This window comes from Acipenser ruthenus, chromosome 2 (genome assembly GCF_902713425.1).
Source record: "Acipenser ruthenus chromosome 2, fAciRut3.2 maternal haplotype, whole genome shotgun sequence".
NCBI classification, from domain to species: domain Eukaryota; kingdom Metazoa; phylum Chordata; class Actinopteri; order Acipenseriformes; family Acipenseridae; genus Acipenser; species Acipenser ruthenus.
The window spans coordinates 107,190,497-107,210,506 of NC_081190.1; the positions used below are offsets into that span (position 1 = coordinate 107,190,497).

The 20,010-nt window shown below is 37.3% G+C and overlaps 1 protein-coding gene across 1 annotated transcript in view; it reads right to left on the reverse strand.

Annotated features, from left to right (window-relative positions):
- LOC117409494 (transmembrane anterior posterior transformation protein 1 homolog) overlaps nt 1-20,010 on the reverse strand; it is a 59,588-nt gene that overhangs the window by 16,760 nt on the left and 22,818 nt on the right. The window contains 4 exon segments of the mRNA XM_034015645.3: nt 41-138; nt 1,444-1,579; nt 2,253-2,415; nt 12,751-12,869. Coding sequence (XP_033871536.3) covers nt 41-138; nt 1,444-1,579; nt 2,253-2,415; nt 12,751-12,869 — 516 coding nt within the window.

Below are 20,010 nucleotides of genomic sequence, written 5' to 3' on the forward strand. Positions count from 1 at the left end.
CTATATTGTGCCAGAGAGTATTTCTGCCTTGAATACTTACATTATTTGACATCATGATGGTGAGCAATGACTTGTTGTGGGAGTTAAAGGCTACATTGAGAGTTGTTGCTTGGACCATTATAAGAATGGCATGAAGGACTGTAAAGGAAAAGCTAAGGAAAAAAAATGGTTGACACACTGCATCAAATGCCACTTTGTCAAAAACATTTTTTACAATGCATTTTGGAAAAAGCATCATATTAATATTTTTTGGGGATCTAATGAGAACCTAAAGGATCTTATTTTGAACCAGGTGCAAAAGCAAATATTCTGAGAGAAACGCAACAAAAACTTCTTATGAGCCTTTCCACTGAACTTTATTTGACATGTGTTTAATATTAGGCAGCAGTTATATTGTAGCATAAAGAATAATACTATGTAAGCAATAAGGCACGACAGGGTGTGGGATATACTCTAATATCCACACACCCCAGGTGCGTTATAAGTCACAACCTAAAAAATACTCCCTAAAAACCAAAAATGCATTAATTATTATTACTAATTTTTTTTTTTTTAAATAAACATTGAACTGATTAAAAACGAGAAGCACTATTTAGTAGGTGGAGCTGCAGCAAGCAATTTTGAGCAACATGGTGTTTGATTAATTGTTGTCCTTGTCTGAGGAAGTGCAGCAGGACAATCACGCTGACCTTCTTTACCACGTCTGGCCATATTTAGTTGCACATCAAAACAAACCTCTCACACAAGACCTGCAGCAGTGTCAGGTGACAGTGTTGGGGAAGATATTATTTTTTTAATCGTCCTTTGTGATCCGGGAGTAGTGACAGGAGATATCCATGCCAGATTTGAGGTACCGTTTCAGTGGCAACAGAGATGTTGTTTGCATTTTTAAATACTCAGACTTCTGTGCATTTTGTTTATCCTTTTCTTTTTCTATGTCCAGAAGCTGTGCTTTGGTAAGTTCGATGCCTAGCAGCATTACTTTTTTTTGACCACTTGAATAAGTGTTGGTGTCTGATTCAGACTCATCCAAAATCTCATCTAGAGTTTAGATAAAAATTGATATACACTCGTCAGTCATCTTTATTGCAAATTTAATTTTTTTTTCCAAAATTATATATTAAATGTGGTTATTAATATAAATCTAAATATGGCTATTTTTTTTTTTCAAAAATTCTAGGAGGTGTATGGCTATCTACAAGTGATTCACCCCTTTTTGAAAAAAAAGGTTCAACCCATGGGAATATGCTATAATATTCACATCCCCAGGTGACCTGTTTTGACCAATCAGGATAGAATATTTACACACACACACACAAATTCCAAAATGACTGAAAATGAGTTCATATTAAGATTGAAGTTACTGACAATATGATCACAGAAATGGCCATTTAACAAAACATCAGCACTTTTTTTCCTTTTTTTTTTTTTAAAAAAGGATACACACATAAAGCACAGCCATAAAGAAATGAGGAATCAGTCCAATGTGTGCTCGCTTTTTTTCTTGAGGTTCGGTTGCTGTCCAGTACAATGCATCCAAAATATCCTGCCCAAAAGATGAGAATAGACGGTCTGCTACCTAGAAGACATTGTAAAAACAAAGGCATTGTAAGAAACAGAGAATTAGTGTTCACTGACAAAAAACCATGGGAAAATACTATTCATGTCTGTGATCAGCCTTTACTTTTTAGTTTAGATTAGAAAAGGAACAGAAACTGAAACCAGTTGATAAAGTCCCAGTTTCATTTTTTGAAAATAAATAAGCCTATATGAAAACATGTGTTTCCACTCAGCTTACCTTTAGAATAATAAGCTATGTTACTGCAGAGAATTGCAATAGTGAATTTTTTTTCTGGCTCAAAGTATGACACACAGAGTTTGGTCTAAGGATAAAATAGCTATATAAGAACTATGAAACATGCTTGAATTCCAATAGTGACTTCGGGTTCATGTTTGTTCTGCAGTTAGGGCATTTTTATGGGTATCCAGGGCAACTAAACTTTGCTGTGCTTATGTCGAATGAATACATTGTTGGACCCATTTTTATTATGACTCTGTATTGTTCACATTACTGATTCTCTAAAAAGGCTGTTTCCATAGCCACCAGCTTCATAAGCTACATAATAGTTTTTTTTTTTAAAAACAGGCACATTACTGTTGTATAACAGGTACTACAGGTCTACGAAGCTGGCATGCCCAACATTGTTCTGTTCTGATATAATTGTTTTATTATTAAATGTCATGTTTCATACCTCCAGCATGTTGTAGATGATGTAAAGCTTGATGACAGACTGCCCTCTGATTAGATGGTACATCATGGAGTAATCTACATAGTGCATCATGAAGTAGCAGATGACCATTATAAAGCCCTTGAGGACATCACATACCTGGGCAGGCTGTAACGGACGAGTGCCGCTGGAAACAAATAAAATCAGGATTTTTAAACAAATTTAGGTCTGCATTTGTGCTTACAATCAATCAATTTAAAGTCCCATTTTTTATTTATTTATTTTAATTCCAGTCCTAATGCGGGCCTGTGGACTACTTTTAATCCTTGTAAAAACAGGACAGCCACTACATGCAGGACAGCCGCTAAAATATTGTTACCTTTATTAAAAATCTGCAGAGATTACTCTACAGATTAATCAACTTAAGCCCATAAAATTAACTGATCAAAAAATGTAAATCGATGACAGTCCTAATATACATACACACACATTTTTAAAAAAGTAATACAAATATTGCATTCCCTCTACATTTCAAGATTTTATACTTCACAAATTTGGTTAACTCACCATTAGGCCACATTGAAAGTCAGTTGTACATGTCTTATACGACTTCTGCACCCTTCACTAATACACGGTCCTCAATATTTCACACATTTTTAAGCCAGATAGCAAAATAACAAGGGAGCACAATACACATTCTGGATATTGAAAGATGAAAAATGAATCCTCATTAACATATTAAATATGTTGCATTGCAAGCCAATGTCTTCAGCCTATAGCACGAGCTCGGGACAAAACCACACTGCAATAATTCATCTGAGCATACCTGCTACTTTGTCTTTTTTTGCAGAATGGGCATGTATTTGCCCTGAAAGTGGAAAAAGCAAGAGACAAATCTTTATCAGAATGCCAAGGAATACCAAGAAATATTCTAATTCAAGGTCACATCCGCACTTGACAAAAGCCACAGTATGTATTGTGTTGCTCAAGTGTGTAATGGAACATGTTTCCAAGTTTTTGCTATTATTTCTTAATAATGTTAGTAGTTATACGCAATATTAAATATCACCATGTTAATTTTTAACCAATGAGAATGCAGCATTTGGTTTTGAGTCCACCCCTTTTTTATAACCAATCAGGACTGTCCGGAAGTCCCGCCTCCCTTCCGGTCCCAAATTGGTAGTTTTTAAGTAATTACGGAAATCCCACCCTCCCATCCATGTTAATGTAAAGCATTAACACGTGCAGAGGCTGCATGTCCAGATCCATACAGGCCTGCTACTGAAGGAAGCGACACAGCATGGTTTTAACCAGAGAAGCGTGTATGTTTAAAAAAACAAAACAAAACAAAAATAAGGACACCTGCTTAAGAAATGTAAGTACTTCTTAACCAACAACAAAAATAAATAAATTAATAAATAAAAAAAAAGTGTGAGACCCTGTATACATTGTTAACATTTTAAAACCTCATTGCATTATTTATTTTGTGCAAAGTGTCGAGTTTTAAACATTAAATAAAATAAATCTTGACTAATTGGAGGACGTATTTTAGACTTGTTACAATGTATTTACTTAAAGAAAAAAAAAACAAAAAAAAACAACATTTTAAAAATAAAACGCTACAAACCATGTCTGTGTCTGAACAAACTGAGAGACAATTGTTCTTGCAACAGGACCCCTCATGGGCTAAGGGCGTTGTGGAAGTGCCACTCTCCTTTCCTATCAGGTGTTTGTAGTTTTTAGAGCCATGTGTGTAGTTTTCAAAGCAAAGATTGTAGTTTCAAGTAAATTTTGATCTTAAGAAAACAAATTGTTACAGTAAAACGGTAAATAAAATGAAAAGGTTTTTAATTTATAAAAATAAAATAAGGTATATGTTGACTCAAGGCACTGGTTTGGGTCTCTCTTGGCAATACTGGAGCGGCTGGTAAGCTTATGCGGAAGCAAACAAACACACGTTTTCAAAAGTACAAGCTGAAGGATTTTCAACTGAACAATACAGTTTTTAAGCATGTATTTAAACACTTTGAAATCATGCATTTATGCTGAAATTCCCGGATCATAAATGTCTGTGCAAAGTTTCTTTAGTTTGTAGCTTAAAAACGTCAAAAATAACACATTACAAACCTTTACTATCAACGGTCATATTTTAGACAGTGTCCATCTTTGTTCAAATGTATTTATTTAAAATGAAAAACAGCAGTTTTAAAATAAATTAACAAGACTTGACTATCGGAGGTCGAATTTATGAAAAACAGTTTTAAAATAAAACGCCACAAACATCGGCTGTGTCTATTCTTGTGTGAGTATGGCAAACAGAGACAACTGTGGGCTCCCGAGTGGAGCATCCGGTAAAGGCACTCCGCATGGAGTGCAGGATGCGCCCTATAGCCTGGAGGTCGCCGGTTTGAGTCCAGGCTATTCCACTGTCGGCCGTGGACGTGAGTTCCCAGGGGGCAGCGCACAATTGGCTGAACGCTGCCCGGAGTGGGGAGGGCTTAGGTTGGCCAGGGTGTCCTCAGCTCACGCACCCCAGCAACCCCTGTAGACTGGCCGGGCGCCTCCAGGCCTGGCCCAGAGCGTGGTCCTCTGACGCTGTAACTCTGAGGTAGCCGCATGGCAGGGCTGCAGAGTGAAAAGAAGCAGATGGCTGTCAGCACATGTTTCGGAGGACGCATGTGTTCGTCTTCGTCTCTCCCGCGTCAGCATGGGTGAGCCAGGCTTACAAATTGGGGAGAAAATGGGGTCAAATACAAATTTGTGATTCCAAATTAAAAAAATAAAAAAGGAGACAATTGTACAGGCGACAGGTCCCCACTCATGGGCGAAGGGCGGGGGATTACACTGGCCTGTGTTGATAGGCTATAGGTGAGAAGTGCCTGGTTGTGTTTTATTTTGAGATGCTGTTCAAGAGTTTGATGTAATTCATTTTGGTAGAATGAGAACAGTTTCAAATAAGAATTGGCTGTGTTGGTGTGTGTGTGTTAAACAAATAAAACCCAGTCCTTTATTCCTATAGATAGCCCCTCTAAATAATAACATAGAACACTTCTCGTTTATTACAATATATATATATATTGTAATAGAACTTGTACCACTCACGGTTCATTGCCCCTTTAAAAACACCGACCCAGGACACAGAAATGGATTTTCAAAGCGCTGACGCGCTATTTTTAATAAACAAAAAACAAAATGAACACCTAGCTCTAATGAGCACTAACTAAACACTTTTGCAGGTCCCTGACTAACATGCATGACAGCTAAGCTGTTTACCTATTATTATTTATTTCTTAGCAGACGCCCTTATCCAGGGCGACTTACAATTGTTACAAGATATCACATTATTTTTACATACAATTACCCATTTATACAATTGGGTTTTTACTGGAGCAATCTAGGTAAAGTACCTTGCTCAAGGGTACAGCAGCAGTGTCCCCCCCACCTAGGATTGAACCCACGACCCACCGATCAAGAGTCCAGAGCCCTAACCACCACTCCACCCTACCTGACCTACAAAACATACCAACACTTTTTTAAACAAACACATGTAAACCAAACACAGGTTTAACTTTTGCACCGCACCTTATCACAGTATATGACATACAGTCGGGCTCTTCACACAGCAGCCTCGAGGAGACAGACTGCTTCTCTTAAATACCCTGCACCTGGTTCTAATTTACAATTACCACCAAGTGCAGGGATAATTAACAATAAAATAAATCACTCCCTGTTATCTTACAATATATATATATATATATAATCAAATGGGGATCGATTTTATTCTTAATACAAGGATGGTAAAACGCGACTGACATGTATCTGAGTGTCGTATATCCGAGTGCTGACTGTATAACACGAACAGCAAACATATATTGTTTTATTGATTGCTTTCAGCGCTTTATAAATGTTTTCACCTTAACTAAAACAACTGAATAAAACATGCATCAACCATTTTTTCTTAATTTCAGTGCTTTCAAATTTTGGCATTCATTTGCAGGAGCTTTGAGGAGGAGCCCCCTTTTTTTTTATAAAACAAAAAAAATTTAAGAATGATGTCACGAATTAATCTAAAACCTGTCTTCCCTTGTACAAGGTGCGATCACCTTTTTTGAGTGGAAGGTGTATGCGGCAGAGATAGATGTCTCTTTGAGAGAAACAGTTTAATTTATTTGAAGTCTTCCCACTGATGATGGGAATGGGAGTGTAGAGATGGAAGCCCTGCTAACAAGATTTAAGTTTTTACAGGTATCAGGCTTTTAAAGACACACCTGTGGTGGCTTTGACAGACTCACTAAGAGCAGAAACTGACCCAAGACTATGACAGCTACTGGAAGCAGGCTGATCTTTGGGATGCAAATTGAACATTTGTGAAACTGCATGTGTGTTAAAATGCTGTAATAACTGTACTGTGTTTTAAAGAATATAAAGCCAGAAGAAATACTAAACACATTGTTAAATCACACTGTTCATAAAAAAAGAAACATTTGCCTTTTTTGTACAATACAAAATGTCCCTGACTCACAACACAGGCTTTCAAAGAGATCTGGAGAAAACATACTGTAGGGCCGTATTTATAAAGCATTTACCTTTTTTTCCTTATTGGAAAACACAAAGAAGTTGTAGTGTCAGACTTATCCACCATGTGCTAATTTAAGAGTCCCTATAGGCAGTTCAAATGCTTATTTTTGATTTTAGTTGAAAATGCTTTATGAATATGGACCATATTGAAAAAAACTCATATTAAAAAGTACATTTTCTATAGGCTTACATTACCATTCCATATTCAGATAACAGCTTTGTCGCAAGATACATTTTCATTCCATACATGTAATATAGCACTCGTTTTATTTGATTAACTTTGATTAAAGAATTTACCAGGTTTTTCCCATCTATTTTTCCATTCAAGCAGAGAATGGGTGAAATCGACCTTTACGCTTTAAAAAAAAACAGGCTTTTCGCCATTGAGAAACGTCTCATGTAGTGAAACCCCTTATTCATCATGCAACAAAACCATGGTTACCAACATTCTAATTGAAATAACGTTTGGTCACAGCGGAGCTATACGTATAGATAAAGATCCTGCATACATTTCAAAATGGTCTCAAATAAACCGCAGCATATAAAAGTGTATTACACAGACTTTTATAGCATAAATTTACAAGAAAAAAATAATATGCACAAAACAAAACTAGAGATAGTTGAATAGAACTAACTTGCACTTATTATTTGGAGTCTGAGGTCTGCCCCTCTCCTGCTTCAGCACAGCTAGACTAAGAGTCACTGGAAGGCAAGGCAGACAGGCCTGCTTCGTCCTGCCGCGGAGACTTCAGGTGTCGGTCAGGGTATTGTGCACAATATTCATTAACCAGGGGCGTAGCTAGGAATAGATTTTTACTGAGGCAAAAATCTAATTTTTGTCTAACCCACCCCCCATCCCCCACATATCCTGTTCATGAAGCCTGGAGATGATTAATGCAAACTGCAAAGCAACATAAGTCGCTAACTCTTTTTACCCAGTGACCCACCTTGGATGAGGTTTGAAATTTCATGACACATTTTTTTAAGCAAAAACACCACCAACCTAAAATTACTGTATTCACACTGTTAGAAATATGTGATATTAAAAGGACAAGAATAAAACTTATGAATATGAATAAGTAGATGGGTTTATACCTTCATTGAGACATGCGTTTGGTTCACTGCTACTGAAGTTAATGCTGAAACTGATGCTACAACAAGAACTGATAAGACTGGTACTGGTGCTGGTGCTGCTACTGCTGGAACTGGTACTGCCACTGCTGGGACTGGTGCTGCTACTGCTGGGGGACTGGTAAGACTGGTGCTGACACCGCTGGAACTGGTAAGACTGGTGCTTCTACTGCTGGGACAGGTAAGACTGGTGAAGCCACTGCTGGGACAGGTAAGACTGGTGAAGCCACTGCTGGGACTGGCAAGACTGGTGCTGCCACTGCTGGGACTGGTAAGACTGGTGCTGCCACTGCTGGGACTGGTAAGACTGGTGCTGCCACTGCTGGGACTGGTAAGACTGGTGCTGCCACTGCTGGGACTGGCACGACTGGTGATGCCACTGCTGGAACTGGCAAGACTGGTGATGCCACTGCTGGACTGGCAAGTCTGGTGATGCCACTGCTGGGACTGGTAGAATTGCTGACCTAGTGCTAAGACTGATCGGACTGTTGAGACTATGATGCCATGATTAAAAAAACTGATTTAGAAGGCTTTACTTTAAATAGAGTTTGCCAATCCTCCTATGGCCTGATCTATCAAAACGCTGTAACACTTCTTCCTGGGACATGTCTCTCTGGACATATAGCAGGGCAAGGCCATTCAGTCTATTTTTACCCATACTGCTGCGAGACCAATCAAACATATCGAAAGGATGCACTCAGTTGAACTTTCTCGTCATGAATAGGAACCTTCGGAATCTGTTTGCTGCGGAAAACACGTCTCTATGCTGTAGGAGAATGTTTACTTTTACACTTGGGGTGGGGCAAACAACATGCAAGGCTTTTTTTGGTTTGTTTGATAACCAAACCAATACACTTATAATATATAATCATCAACACAGACAATGTTGCTTTAAATTTATGTAAATATACTTTAAACTGCTTCGGATGTACAGAGATCATGCTGGAACATAGCTGCAGTTTATTGCTGTTGCCAAACAGTGAATTTATAAATATAATTACCTCCAATTCTTCTAGCCCATGGCATCAAATACAGTACATGAAAAGTACTACAGCTATGAATCATTATATCAGGGGAGAGCAAGAGTATATAGCTGCTGAACGAAGGCTCCCACAGCGTAGCTCTTGCAGGGTAGCTCTCGCAGGGTAGCGCTGCAGAACAAAGGCTCCCACAGCGTAACTCTCGCAGGGTAGCTCTGCAGAACGAAGGCTCCCACAGCATAGCTCTCGCAGGGTAGCGCTGCAGAACGAAGGCTCCCACAGCGTAGCTCTCACAGGGTAGCGCTGCAGAATCTACGGCCAATACCCCACGAACCTTAGGTTTAGGGTTAAGTTATTATTATGAAATAAACTTCTTTAGTACCTACATTCATCACCCTTATCATGTGATCGGCTGTAGTATATAATGATGACGTCTATTACGAGTCGCGCACACAGCCCTACCCTGTGTGAGCTGCCAAGAGCTACACTGTGGGAGCCTTTGCTCTACAGCAATACCCCTCTCAGGGAGAGGGAAGGTGTTGCCATTGCGCAAGAAAAACACAGATTTATGAAAACGTAAATCGCAGCTAAACATCATATTGCACAGGACTGTCAGCAGAAAAACAATTAACAATTAAGAAATCCAATCACTAAACACTCGTACACAGAGTTGGCTTCTTCCAAAAGAAATGCGTTACAGGTTGGTTTCTTTGTTTCATCTTTGAGTATGTACAGTACCGAACCGTATATGGGACTACCCGTTGCTCCAGGGGCTGGTTGCACTAACAAGATCAAAAAATGGGATCGGATCCGAATTCACTGGAGTGGGATCAAAAACTGACGTTGGATCCAATTCTGGAGCTATACACGGCGTAACTAGGGAAACTGACCAATGAGAACGAGAAGCGAACATGTCTGTTTGGCGCAAAGTTTCAATACCCCGGCTGTCAAATTTATATACAGCCTAAGATCACAATAATGTTACGAAGAAATGGCAAATTAAAAATAAATAAATAAATAAATAAATAAAATAATATGATAACATGTTGATTAGATGCCAGTCTTAAAATGTAAGAGGGCACATTATTTAAAAAAAAAAAAAAATCTTATATTTTATATATATTTCTGTACTGCAGCGATTTGTTTTCAAGCTTATTGTTCTTTTTCAACACTTTGTTTTTCCCATTTGAGTTCATTTTATTTTTCTAAATTAAATACAACCAAAAAAACTGTATACCCGTTTAACATTTTACTGTAACAATTAGTTTTCAAGCTTATTTTATTTTTCAACACTTTGTACGCCTGTTTTTAACATTTTAATGCTCATTTTAATTTCAGAAATAACAAACTTAACATTTTCAAGCTAATTTTATTTTTGTAAAAAGCTTTTTTTTCATTTTTTCTGAAATAACACATAGAACAAAACACTTTGTACCAGTTTCCCATTTTACTGTTAAATAAAATTACATAAAAAAATACCACAAAAAATGTAATACATTTTGTTTTATTCACCATTTCACTGTAACAAACTACAAACATGGAGCATGGTTTCCATAATTGTTTAAAAAATACAAACACAAGACAGGAAGAAAGGGTGGGATTTCCATAATTGCTTAAAAACTACAAAATTTGGAACCGGAAGGGAGGCGGGACTTCCGGTAGATCTTGATCAGTTTAAAAAAAAAAAAAAAAAGTGTCAAAACCAAGACTGCATTCTCATTGGTTAAAATGAACATGGTGATATCTAATATTGCGTATAACTACTAATGTTTAAGAAAAAAGCCACCCTCAAGTTCCCAACAGGAATATGGTATGAAATATGTTTACATTTGCAAACCCTATCTACAGCAAGATTGCCTTTCCAGCTGCTTCTTCCAGCTGAAGGTGTAAGGGTTAACATGGAGTTACAGCATACCATGCCAGTAGCAGTTGCAAGATTTGCATCTTTTAGGCTAGTATCGCATTTTGAACATTTAACAGCAACTGCAATTTCTTTGCTCGGGAATATTTCCACATACCAATATATTACGTCCACCAGAGGGCATAAAATGGTCTAATTCAGTGGTTCTCAATCTGTGGTCCACTGGTGGTCTGTGGAAAGGTTACATAATTACAGAAAGGAAGCAGCAGCACAGTTTAGAGATCCCACTGCAAACCCCAAATTTGAGACCTTAAAAACTCAGCTACAAATGCAGGAAGAAAATGCATACATGGAGAATATCTCCAAGTTAAAAAAATGTCTAAACCCTCCATCATATATAGTTTTGGAGTTTAAAATGCATTCGTTACCAGGGAGTTTTTGTGTATTGCGCTCACGTGCACTCAACACAGCAGCTTGTAAAGTAACAAACGACAGGGCGGGCGTTGTGTTGCATTAACGTATGGCTGTATGTTAATGAAACACAACGCATAAGCCATGGAGTTTTATCCCGCTTATAAAACGGATACAACAAAAACATTTTTTTATAAAATATCCTTCCGCTTTGGAGAAAAAAAGTCCCTCAAACAAGGTTCTATTACTTGTAGTAAACATTCAAACTGCAGGTTTTCAGCGTTTCCATTTATTGCAAGTAAGTCAAATGAATGAAGCCTCCGTGCTGGTCTCAATCGCTCTGTAAACAGAGCTGACATAACCCGCAATGTTAGCCTTGTTAGTGACCAAGCATTTAAAAATCACTATTTTTGTTGATAATGAAAAGATACAGAAAAGGCAGCAAAAGACAAAGTTCACTATCCACGCATTACTACCGCTAACCTGGAGAAATGAATACAAAAACACATTATTGGCTTGGTCACAAATAGGCTCTCATTGCAGTTTATGTCAGCACTGTTTACAGAGCGATTGAGACCAGCACGGAGACAACAAAACTGAGTACTCTTGATCAGCCAAATTACGCACTGAAGCATAGAATTATCGTAACAGACCGTTTAGATTTTCAAGACAAACTGTTTTACCATGTCTTTATGTTTCACCAATAAAAACACCAGTTGCCCAAGCCTTTTTATTTTCTTCGATTTCATTAAGTTGTTAAATCTTTGTGTCTTGCTCCCCCCCCCCCCAAACAGGTTTTGTGTCTTGTAATTCTACGCACTGTATACTGTCATGCCTTCAAAAAGATCAAATGTGACGAAAGGAATGTCACTCATTTTTAAATACAATGTGGATATTGATTGCAAGTTTTATATGATGTGTAATGATAATTTATTAAATTGAACTGTGCTTCGGCAAAAATGAATTGCATTGTACTATTTTGCACGGTAAAAAATCCTCAACAGCCAATCAGCGCGCAGTATCCAAACATTCCGTTTTATAAATACGGATTATAGCTGGAGACTCGACTGCTGTTACCTCATGGATGTATTGTAACTTCACGAATTATTAATTTGCATCAATTTCTGCCCTAATTATCAATTTAAAAATAACAATGTTTTTTTTCCCCCTCTCTGTAACTTGGTGTTAATGAAAAGTAAACTAGAACTGTTCTTTAAAACTCCAATTTTAAAATAACTTTGCTCACAGAAACAGGCCCCGTCATCGCATTGAAACAAACAAAGGCAAGTCTACGATTATGCTTAGTATTATAGTGATTTTTGTATGTGCTTATTTTTCAGTCACCTATACGGTTTATTGTGTGGTCTACCGAGATCAAAAAACAATTCAAGTTTGAGAACCACTGGTCTAGTGTATAAAAAGTTGGTCCTAATAGAAGGAGACCTTCTTACAGAGAATGGTCTCAGAGCTGGTCTTTATATGGAGCTGGTCTCAAGGAGGGAGGCTTACAATAGGATTCTCCCTTTAGTGCAATTCCAACACACTAAGCAGGTTTACTTACTTCAGTCCACAGCATGGAAAGGTGATGAGCCTGATCAGGGCCAGGATGGCTCGCAATGGAAGGAGAGTGAAGACATATAAAAAGGCATCGAGGCACAAAAAGAATCCGAAAAGCATTAACTGAAAAACAGCAAAAAGAAAACAGAAGCTACACAATATTCCTCTCATGGTTTGCATTGAACAAAGGGGCATTGGTGGGCTGTCTCTCAGTTAATCAGAGTCAAAGAATGCCATAAAGTAGACTACCCTGTTTAACAGGTAATATTTTCATATTCAGTATGCAATGACAAAAACACAATCATTACAGGCTGAGGCACATCTAGGTCTTGTGGTTAATGTAAAAAAAAAAAAAAAAAATTGCCTAAACTACCCAGAATATGATATTTGAACTACACTTTTGCACTAGGGTTAATTGTCAGTACAATATCCCCATCACAGCTGTAAATTCAAAATCAGAGGAAAATGTCGATGACTGTTTATTTTAACAGCATGTACAGAATGGTATAGAACAAGAAATTCAAATGAATAGTTTAATGAAAATTTAACAGGTGTTTAAGACCCAGAGGTCACTAGGAAAGCAACCAATGTGTTAGTATCATTGTAAAGTATATTAAATGTGTATGTGGAACAACTTCTTGATACATGTAAAAATGTAAGTGTGACAGACGGACGGATTTACAGCAGACAGAGAAATCTCCATATATCCCGACAATCTGATACACTCCTTAACGTATGCTAAAAAGTTAAAGCCATGTTTCATCACAATTCAATAACAAAACATGTAACAAAGTGTGACAAAACTATCGCAGTGCCTCCACTATACTTTGTAGAGAATGTCACCATCTATGGGGTATAATATGAATAACAACAGAACTGTATGTCACTAAACTTCATTAGATAATTCAATACAAATACTGTCAAGTAGGGTTGGGACGATTTACGACAATATCGTATCAAACAGAAGTCGCAATAAAAAAAAATTGCATTAGAAAAATAATTACTAAGTTATCGGAAACGTACAATATAGTATTCATAGTGTTCCGCATTCTTGGTTTTTATCTTTATAAAAAAAATCCTGGGAATTCTTCCAAGTTTATTTTACAAATATTAAAATAGGGATAAAAAAAAAAGTAGTAAAAAAAAGTTTTAAATTGAAACATCGGGAAAAAATTGGGAGAAAAAATCTCAGTATACACACTTTACATGTGGAATATGATGCGTAGCAGTTCTGGTTTCTGATTAAGTTTAATGTCCCTGGCATGTATGATGAAGCAGAATCTGTGCACATTTTCCCCAAGTTAGCTGGTACTCTGCAAACGTTTGGTCAATCGATGTGCTGACGGAAATGGTATCTGCAGAAGTTATGAACATGACATCAGCACAAACCTAGCCAGGTTTATTCACCTTGAAATCATAAAAAGAAAATTGACAGAACTGGACGATCCAAGCCATCGGGGGATACGTCAAAAATCACACTGGACATTCCCATCAGTGCGTCCCATAGGTTTACCAACTAAAGCATGTGTAAAAGCCACAGAAGTTGATTGCTTGTCTCTCAGTTCACTTTCTTGTTTAAGTTAAATGTGTCGCTTACTTTCAGTATGTTCTTTTATTCTGTCAGCGCGAACATGTATCTCAATGCAGCAGTATTTGCAGCACTATGCATCCTCTGCCTCATCTCGCCCACTTCTGTTATTTGGCTTTTTGTTTACTTCGAAACATTTGCTTTCTTTTGTATATTCATAAACCGATTTACGTTTTCTCCCCATTCCTCTTCCACTAAAAATAATATATTTTTGTGTAAGTATTTCCATTTAGTTTTTGATCAAGCAATTAATTACTACGCCCAGAACTTGCCACGCTCAGACGTTGATTGGACAACAGAATTATGTGATAATGTGTTTGTGAATGTGAAACGTTTGAATGTCATTGACCCTCTGACGTCTAAACGTACCTGCTATATACTAGGATGTAATGTAAAGCTGCTTATTATAAGGTGGGTCTAAATAAAACAGCATTTTAATCAAAATATTGTGTATTTCCTAGAAAATAGTACCGGAAAAATCAGTAAAAACCGAGGTTAAGTAATAAAAAATAATAATAATTGAAAAAAAAAATCTATAATTTCAGAATAAACCGGAAATGCAGAACACTAAGTACTCATTATGACGATTTTTAATGAAAGCTGAATTTTACGCTATTTTTCGTTTAATTATTCCACAAGTAATTCCAAGTATTCCATCTTTCTAGTAACATTGAATTGTTACGTCTTGTAGTGTATTGGAGCAGCCGCCACTTCCAAATGATGACCCAGTGGTTAAGAACATAAGAAAGCTTACAAACGAGAGGAGGCCATTCAGCCCATCTTGCTCGTTTGGTTGTTAGTAGCTTATTGATCCAAGAATCTCATCAAGCAGCTTCTTGAAGGATCCCAGGGTGTCAGCTGGGGAGACATTACTGGGGGGTTGGTTCCAGACCCTCACAATTGAGGCAGTGAGTGAAAGCAGCAGTGAGCGCTCTCTTTCAAAAACAGCTTAACAAAAAAGAGAAATGCTACAAGTTCAATGTCTTTTTCGGTATTCTTGGAGAAAATGGAGGAACCCTATGTGCAGAATGTGCTACACTAAGGTTATCATCCCAACACAAAACAGTTGTGGACTATTTTAGGCTATGTGTTTTTCTTGCAGCCATGCGTACACTGTAAACTAGTCTATGTACATTTTATGATTTCTTTACTGTGTGCAGTATATGTAAGGTACTGTATGGTATCATAGCTTGTTAATGCGGCAACATTAACTATTTTGTTGTTTATGTACTATTAAGTAGTTGAGTAAAAAAAAGTATGCCAAATTTTTTAGTTTCAACTTAGTATTTTATTCTTCCTGAATTCTACAGTAATGTGTACAGAGAAGGCATGATTTATTTTGTGTGTTACTGTTTTCACAGTAGCCTATAGCCTAAAGTAAAAAATGCAATGGGTATTCATTTGATTTTACTATTTGTATACTGTACAGTGATTCTTTATGTACAAAGAACACAACAGAGAAATTGTATTTTAGCGAAAAAGGAAAACACATTTAAGATAAATTGAGAAGTATAAATGTGCATGTTTTGTTTTGGTTTGGTTTTAAACCAGACACTTACTTATCCCAGGTCACTTGTCCTCGGTTTAGCGTTGGACTACTGCATTTTATATTTGTATAACCAGCAGAACCTAAATGAGCAAACACCACGACAATTGCAATTATTGCAATTTTTTATCCAGCAATTATCATTTCAGACATTTTCAATATTGTCCCAACCCTACTTTAATGCATTCGTACTGCTGCTAAACCTAAGGCAAAGGATTAATTATGGTTGCAATATCTTACATTAGGTCAAAAAATAACCTGCCTGTTAGTCTCTGCCACAGTTAAAGCTACTCATTGCTGTATGACACACTTTTCTTAGGCTTAAGCCTGCATATGACTAATTACCAGAGAGATGGGGATTTTGTACTACACGTTTCTTTAAAAACCTATATAAACCAACTGCTAATTATATTTATGATCAGATGACAATCATATCAACTATAAATACATAGGTAACTGCATTAGTGGTGACTTGTTTTTCACCTGCCAGGGAAAATAATGTTTATTCTGCTAACGATTAATGACTGTTCAATTCAGTACTTAAACATTATTCTGAACTCTGTGGTCCCATAGTTACAGAATATGTAATAAAAGGGCTTAAATGTAAAACATAAGTTGTTCTAGTGTTCTGTTTTGTTACATTTTCCACTGTCAGTATTGTAAAAGATAATTTTTACAATTATTTTATTTTGCTATATACAATTTGTTATCCAAGTAGACACTGAGTTACTTGCACAATATTGGCACAACGCATTAAAAACAGCACCTCAATTTTCTTTTCAATGGTCCAATGATTTTATCAAAATGGGATCATTGTTTTATTTATTGAAATGTTCTTGATTTTATAAACAATTGGGGATGGGCACGTGTAATCATTTATTCAAATAATCAATTGGAAAATTATTAAAATCGTATAATCTACCTTATATTGCAACAAATATAAATGGTCTGAACAGACCCATTAATCACGCTAAGCCTGCCGTTGCAGCCCAACATATTATATGAATAAATATTAAATAAATCATTATTTCTTTCTATGGCTCTAAAAAAAAAAAAAAACAGACACTCTTAAAAGTGCAGGGTGATACCAATACTTTAGCTATGGGTAATGCAGGTGGTTGGAATGCACCATTTATTTTTATATGCAGTTTATTATATTGACCCTGGCTCCCTCTGCTGGTGTCAAAAAAGAAAAACAAACACAAGGCCTACAGCACTTGAAAATATAACTTTAACCAGGCCTCAATGTTTTCAATATGCTTTTCAATAACCTGCACTAATAATAATAATAATAATAATAATAATAATAATAATAATAATAATAATAATAATCTGCCAAACCATTTGGAGATAAATAGTGGTTTTCTTTAATGCATAAAAATATACTAAAAACAAAACATTTTTGTAACACTCAATCACTCATTATCATGCACTATTTTAATCTTTCATAAACCATGCACTTTAAATTTTGTTTTAAAAAAACAAAAAACAAAAAAAAACACTCAACACAATCCTGGTTTGTACCTGGCATGGTCAAATACAGTAGTGTATTTACCAGGGTGGTGAAGGTTAAACTAGACAGTGAGAAGCATCAACGTACCACTACAAATACTGAAGGAGAAAAGAATATGAAATTTGGTTACCAGGATAAATACAAGGCTACTGTACCCATTTCAGTAGCGAGGCTTCTCTACTTCCAGTATTAACTGAAGCACAATAAAACAGCCTTGTCTTGAATTTGCACCCCTGCTCTCCATTCCAAAGTTGCTTTGTGTGGTTTTCAGTGCAGTGCACCCAATACTGGGACTGCAGAAGACTGCAAAGCCATGTGGCACCTTATTGCTCCACCAGAAGCCAGCCGGATTAATTACAAGAAATGATCCAACTATCTAAATAAGCCTAGCTGTTTGTAACGGCTACATAATGCAACCTAAATTCAAACTGGATTTATTCCAAAATTCGTTCAATTTTACACAGTACATTATTTAGTAACAGCACACATATTTTTTATTTATTTTTAATTTAACTCTAAATCCTAGGTCATAAAGAATATAAACTTACTGGAACATACTGTAGTGTACTGAATATAGTGTTGGGACAATATCTATATTATTTTAAAAGACATATTCGGGTCCAAAACTAAAAGTAAAATGGCAAAGTTTCATCTCAGCAAAATGCCAGTTACCAGCTTTTAATGTTTGGTTGAATGCGTGTATTTTGCACCATATTTTTCCTCCCATTATTTTATGTAATCTTTTTATCCAGACAGCCGACAGGAGGAAAGAGACCCCATTGGGGCTGGCAAGGTTTAGCTACCCTTGTCGGCAGTATCCAGCTCTGTGTTTACAGGATGCTGGAAACACCCGCCCAAGGCTTCTAAGAAATTAAAGAGAAAAATACCCCTAGAGTCTGCGAGAGCGGGGGCGGAAGATGACTCAACGTTGGACAACACGGTTAACGACTTAGGAACGGAAACGGATATGAGAATGGAGAGTACTGCACAAAAGTTCAAGATCTGCAGTTAGCAAAGACATGGAACTCCAGGTTTGTGTCTGCGGCTGGAGCAAGGCGACAGCGGTCAGGGGTTTGAAGATTCATCAAGGGAGAATGAAATGCTTGAGGGAGAAGGGACAGAAGGGCCTCGCACTGATCAGTACTTCTTATGAAGGAAGTCAAATGAAATCCAGCAACAGGAAGCAAACCACAGACCATGAAGATAACTTGTATAGATACAGCTAGTGATGAACCTAATGATCCTTGTGAACCCGGTCAGACAAACCAGCATAAGAGTGAAAAGAACCTTAATGGGCTCAAGCCTCGAGTTAAATGGGCAAGAGCTTGTGAGAAAACTGCGTGAGACACAGTAAACACAGAGCTCTGTTTTGCGTTGGAAAGGTTAAGTGGAACAGTTGAAAAAAAGCTGGATAAATTTGGGGACATCATCTACACATGTGGCAGCGAGAGGTTTGGAGTTGAAAAAAGGAAGGAAAAAAGTACAAACTATTCCTGGAAAGTCTAATGGCAGCAGGAGATTGAACGCTTAGAGAAAGGAGGCAACTGAGGAAGCAATGGAGAAGAGCAGAACAGAGTCAGAAGGAGAGACTCAACCTGTTACAAAGAGTCATAAAAGTTAAGCTTGCAACATTGCACAAAGCTGAGCGGCTACGGAAACGCTATAAAAAGAAGGAGCGTGCGTGAACTAACTTTTATAAAGACCCATTCAAATTTGTAAAGACACTATACACCAGTGAGAAGAATGGCACACTAAAAGCATCTAAGTTTGAGCTGGAGAGATATTTGGAGGGAACACATACAAATTCAAAAAGCAGGAGCCAATGTCAATTCCTCCAGACATCCCACCTATCAATCCACCAGAATACCAAATGGAGGACTGTGCACCTAAGTGGAAAGAAGTAGAGCAAGCTGTGATAAAAGCAAGGGATTCATCATCTCCAGGGCCTAATGGAGTTCTGTACACAGTGTACAAGAGTGCTTCAGGAGTTCTACGAATCCTGTGGAAATTGAAATTGAAAGTGGCACGGGAAAAACAGGTTGTACCAAGAGCATGGCACCGAGCAGGTGGAGTCTTTAGAACAAAAGAAAGATTCTACAAGCAAGTTTATCTTTAATGACCCTTTGTAACAGATTGAGTCCCTCCTTCTGACTCTGTTCTGCTCTTCTCCATCCATCAGTCGGTTTCACCCGATTTCCCTATTAAACGTAGAAGGCAAGATTTTCTTCAGCATTACTGCTCAGAGATTGCCAACTTACCTATTAAAGAACTGCTTCATTGACACTTCAGTACAAAAAGCAGGCATTCCAGGTTTCCCAGGATGCTTAGAACACATCAATGTGATCTGGCAACAAATTCAATCAGCTAAAAAGGAGAGAAAGGAGCTCCATGTGACATTCCTGGATTTGGCTAATGCATATGGTTCAGTGCCACATGAACTTCTTTGGGCAGCTTTTGATTTTTTTGAGTGTACCGATGACAATAACAAATTTAGTGAAAGCCTACTTTGGAGATTTGCAATTTAGAATTCAGCACTACATGGCAATACCTAGAAGTCGGAATAATGGCAGGATGCACCATTTCTCCACTGGCTTTTACCATGGCAATTGAAGTAATT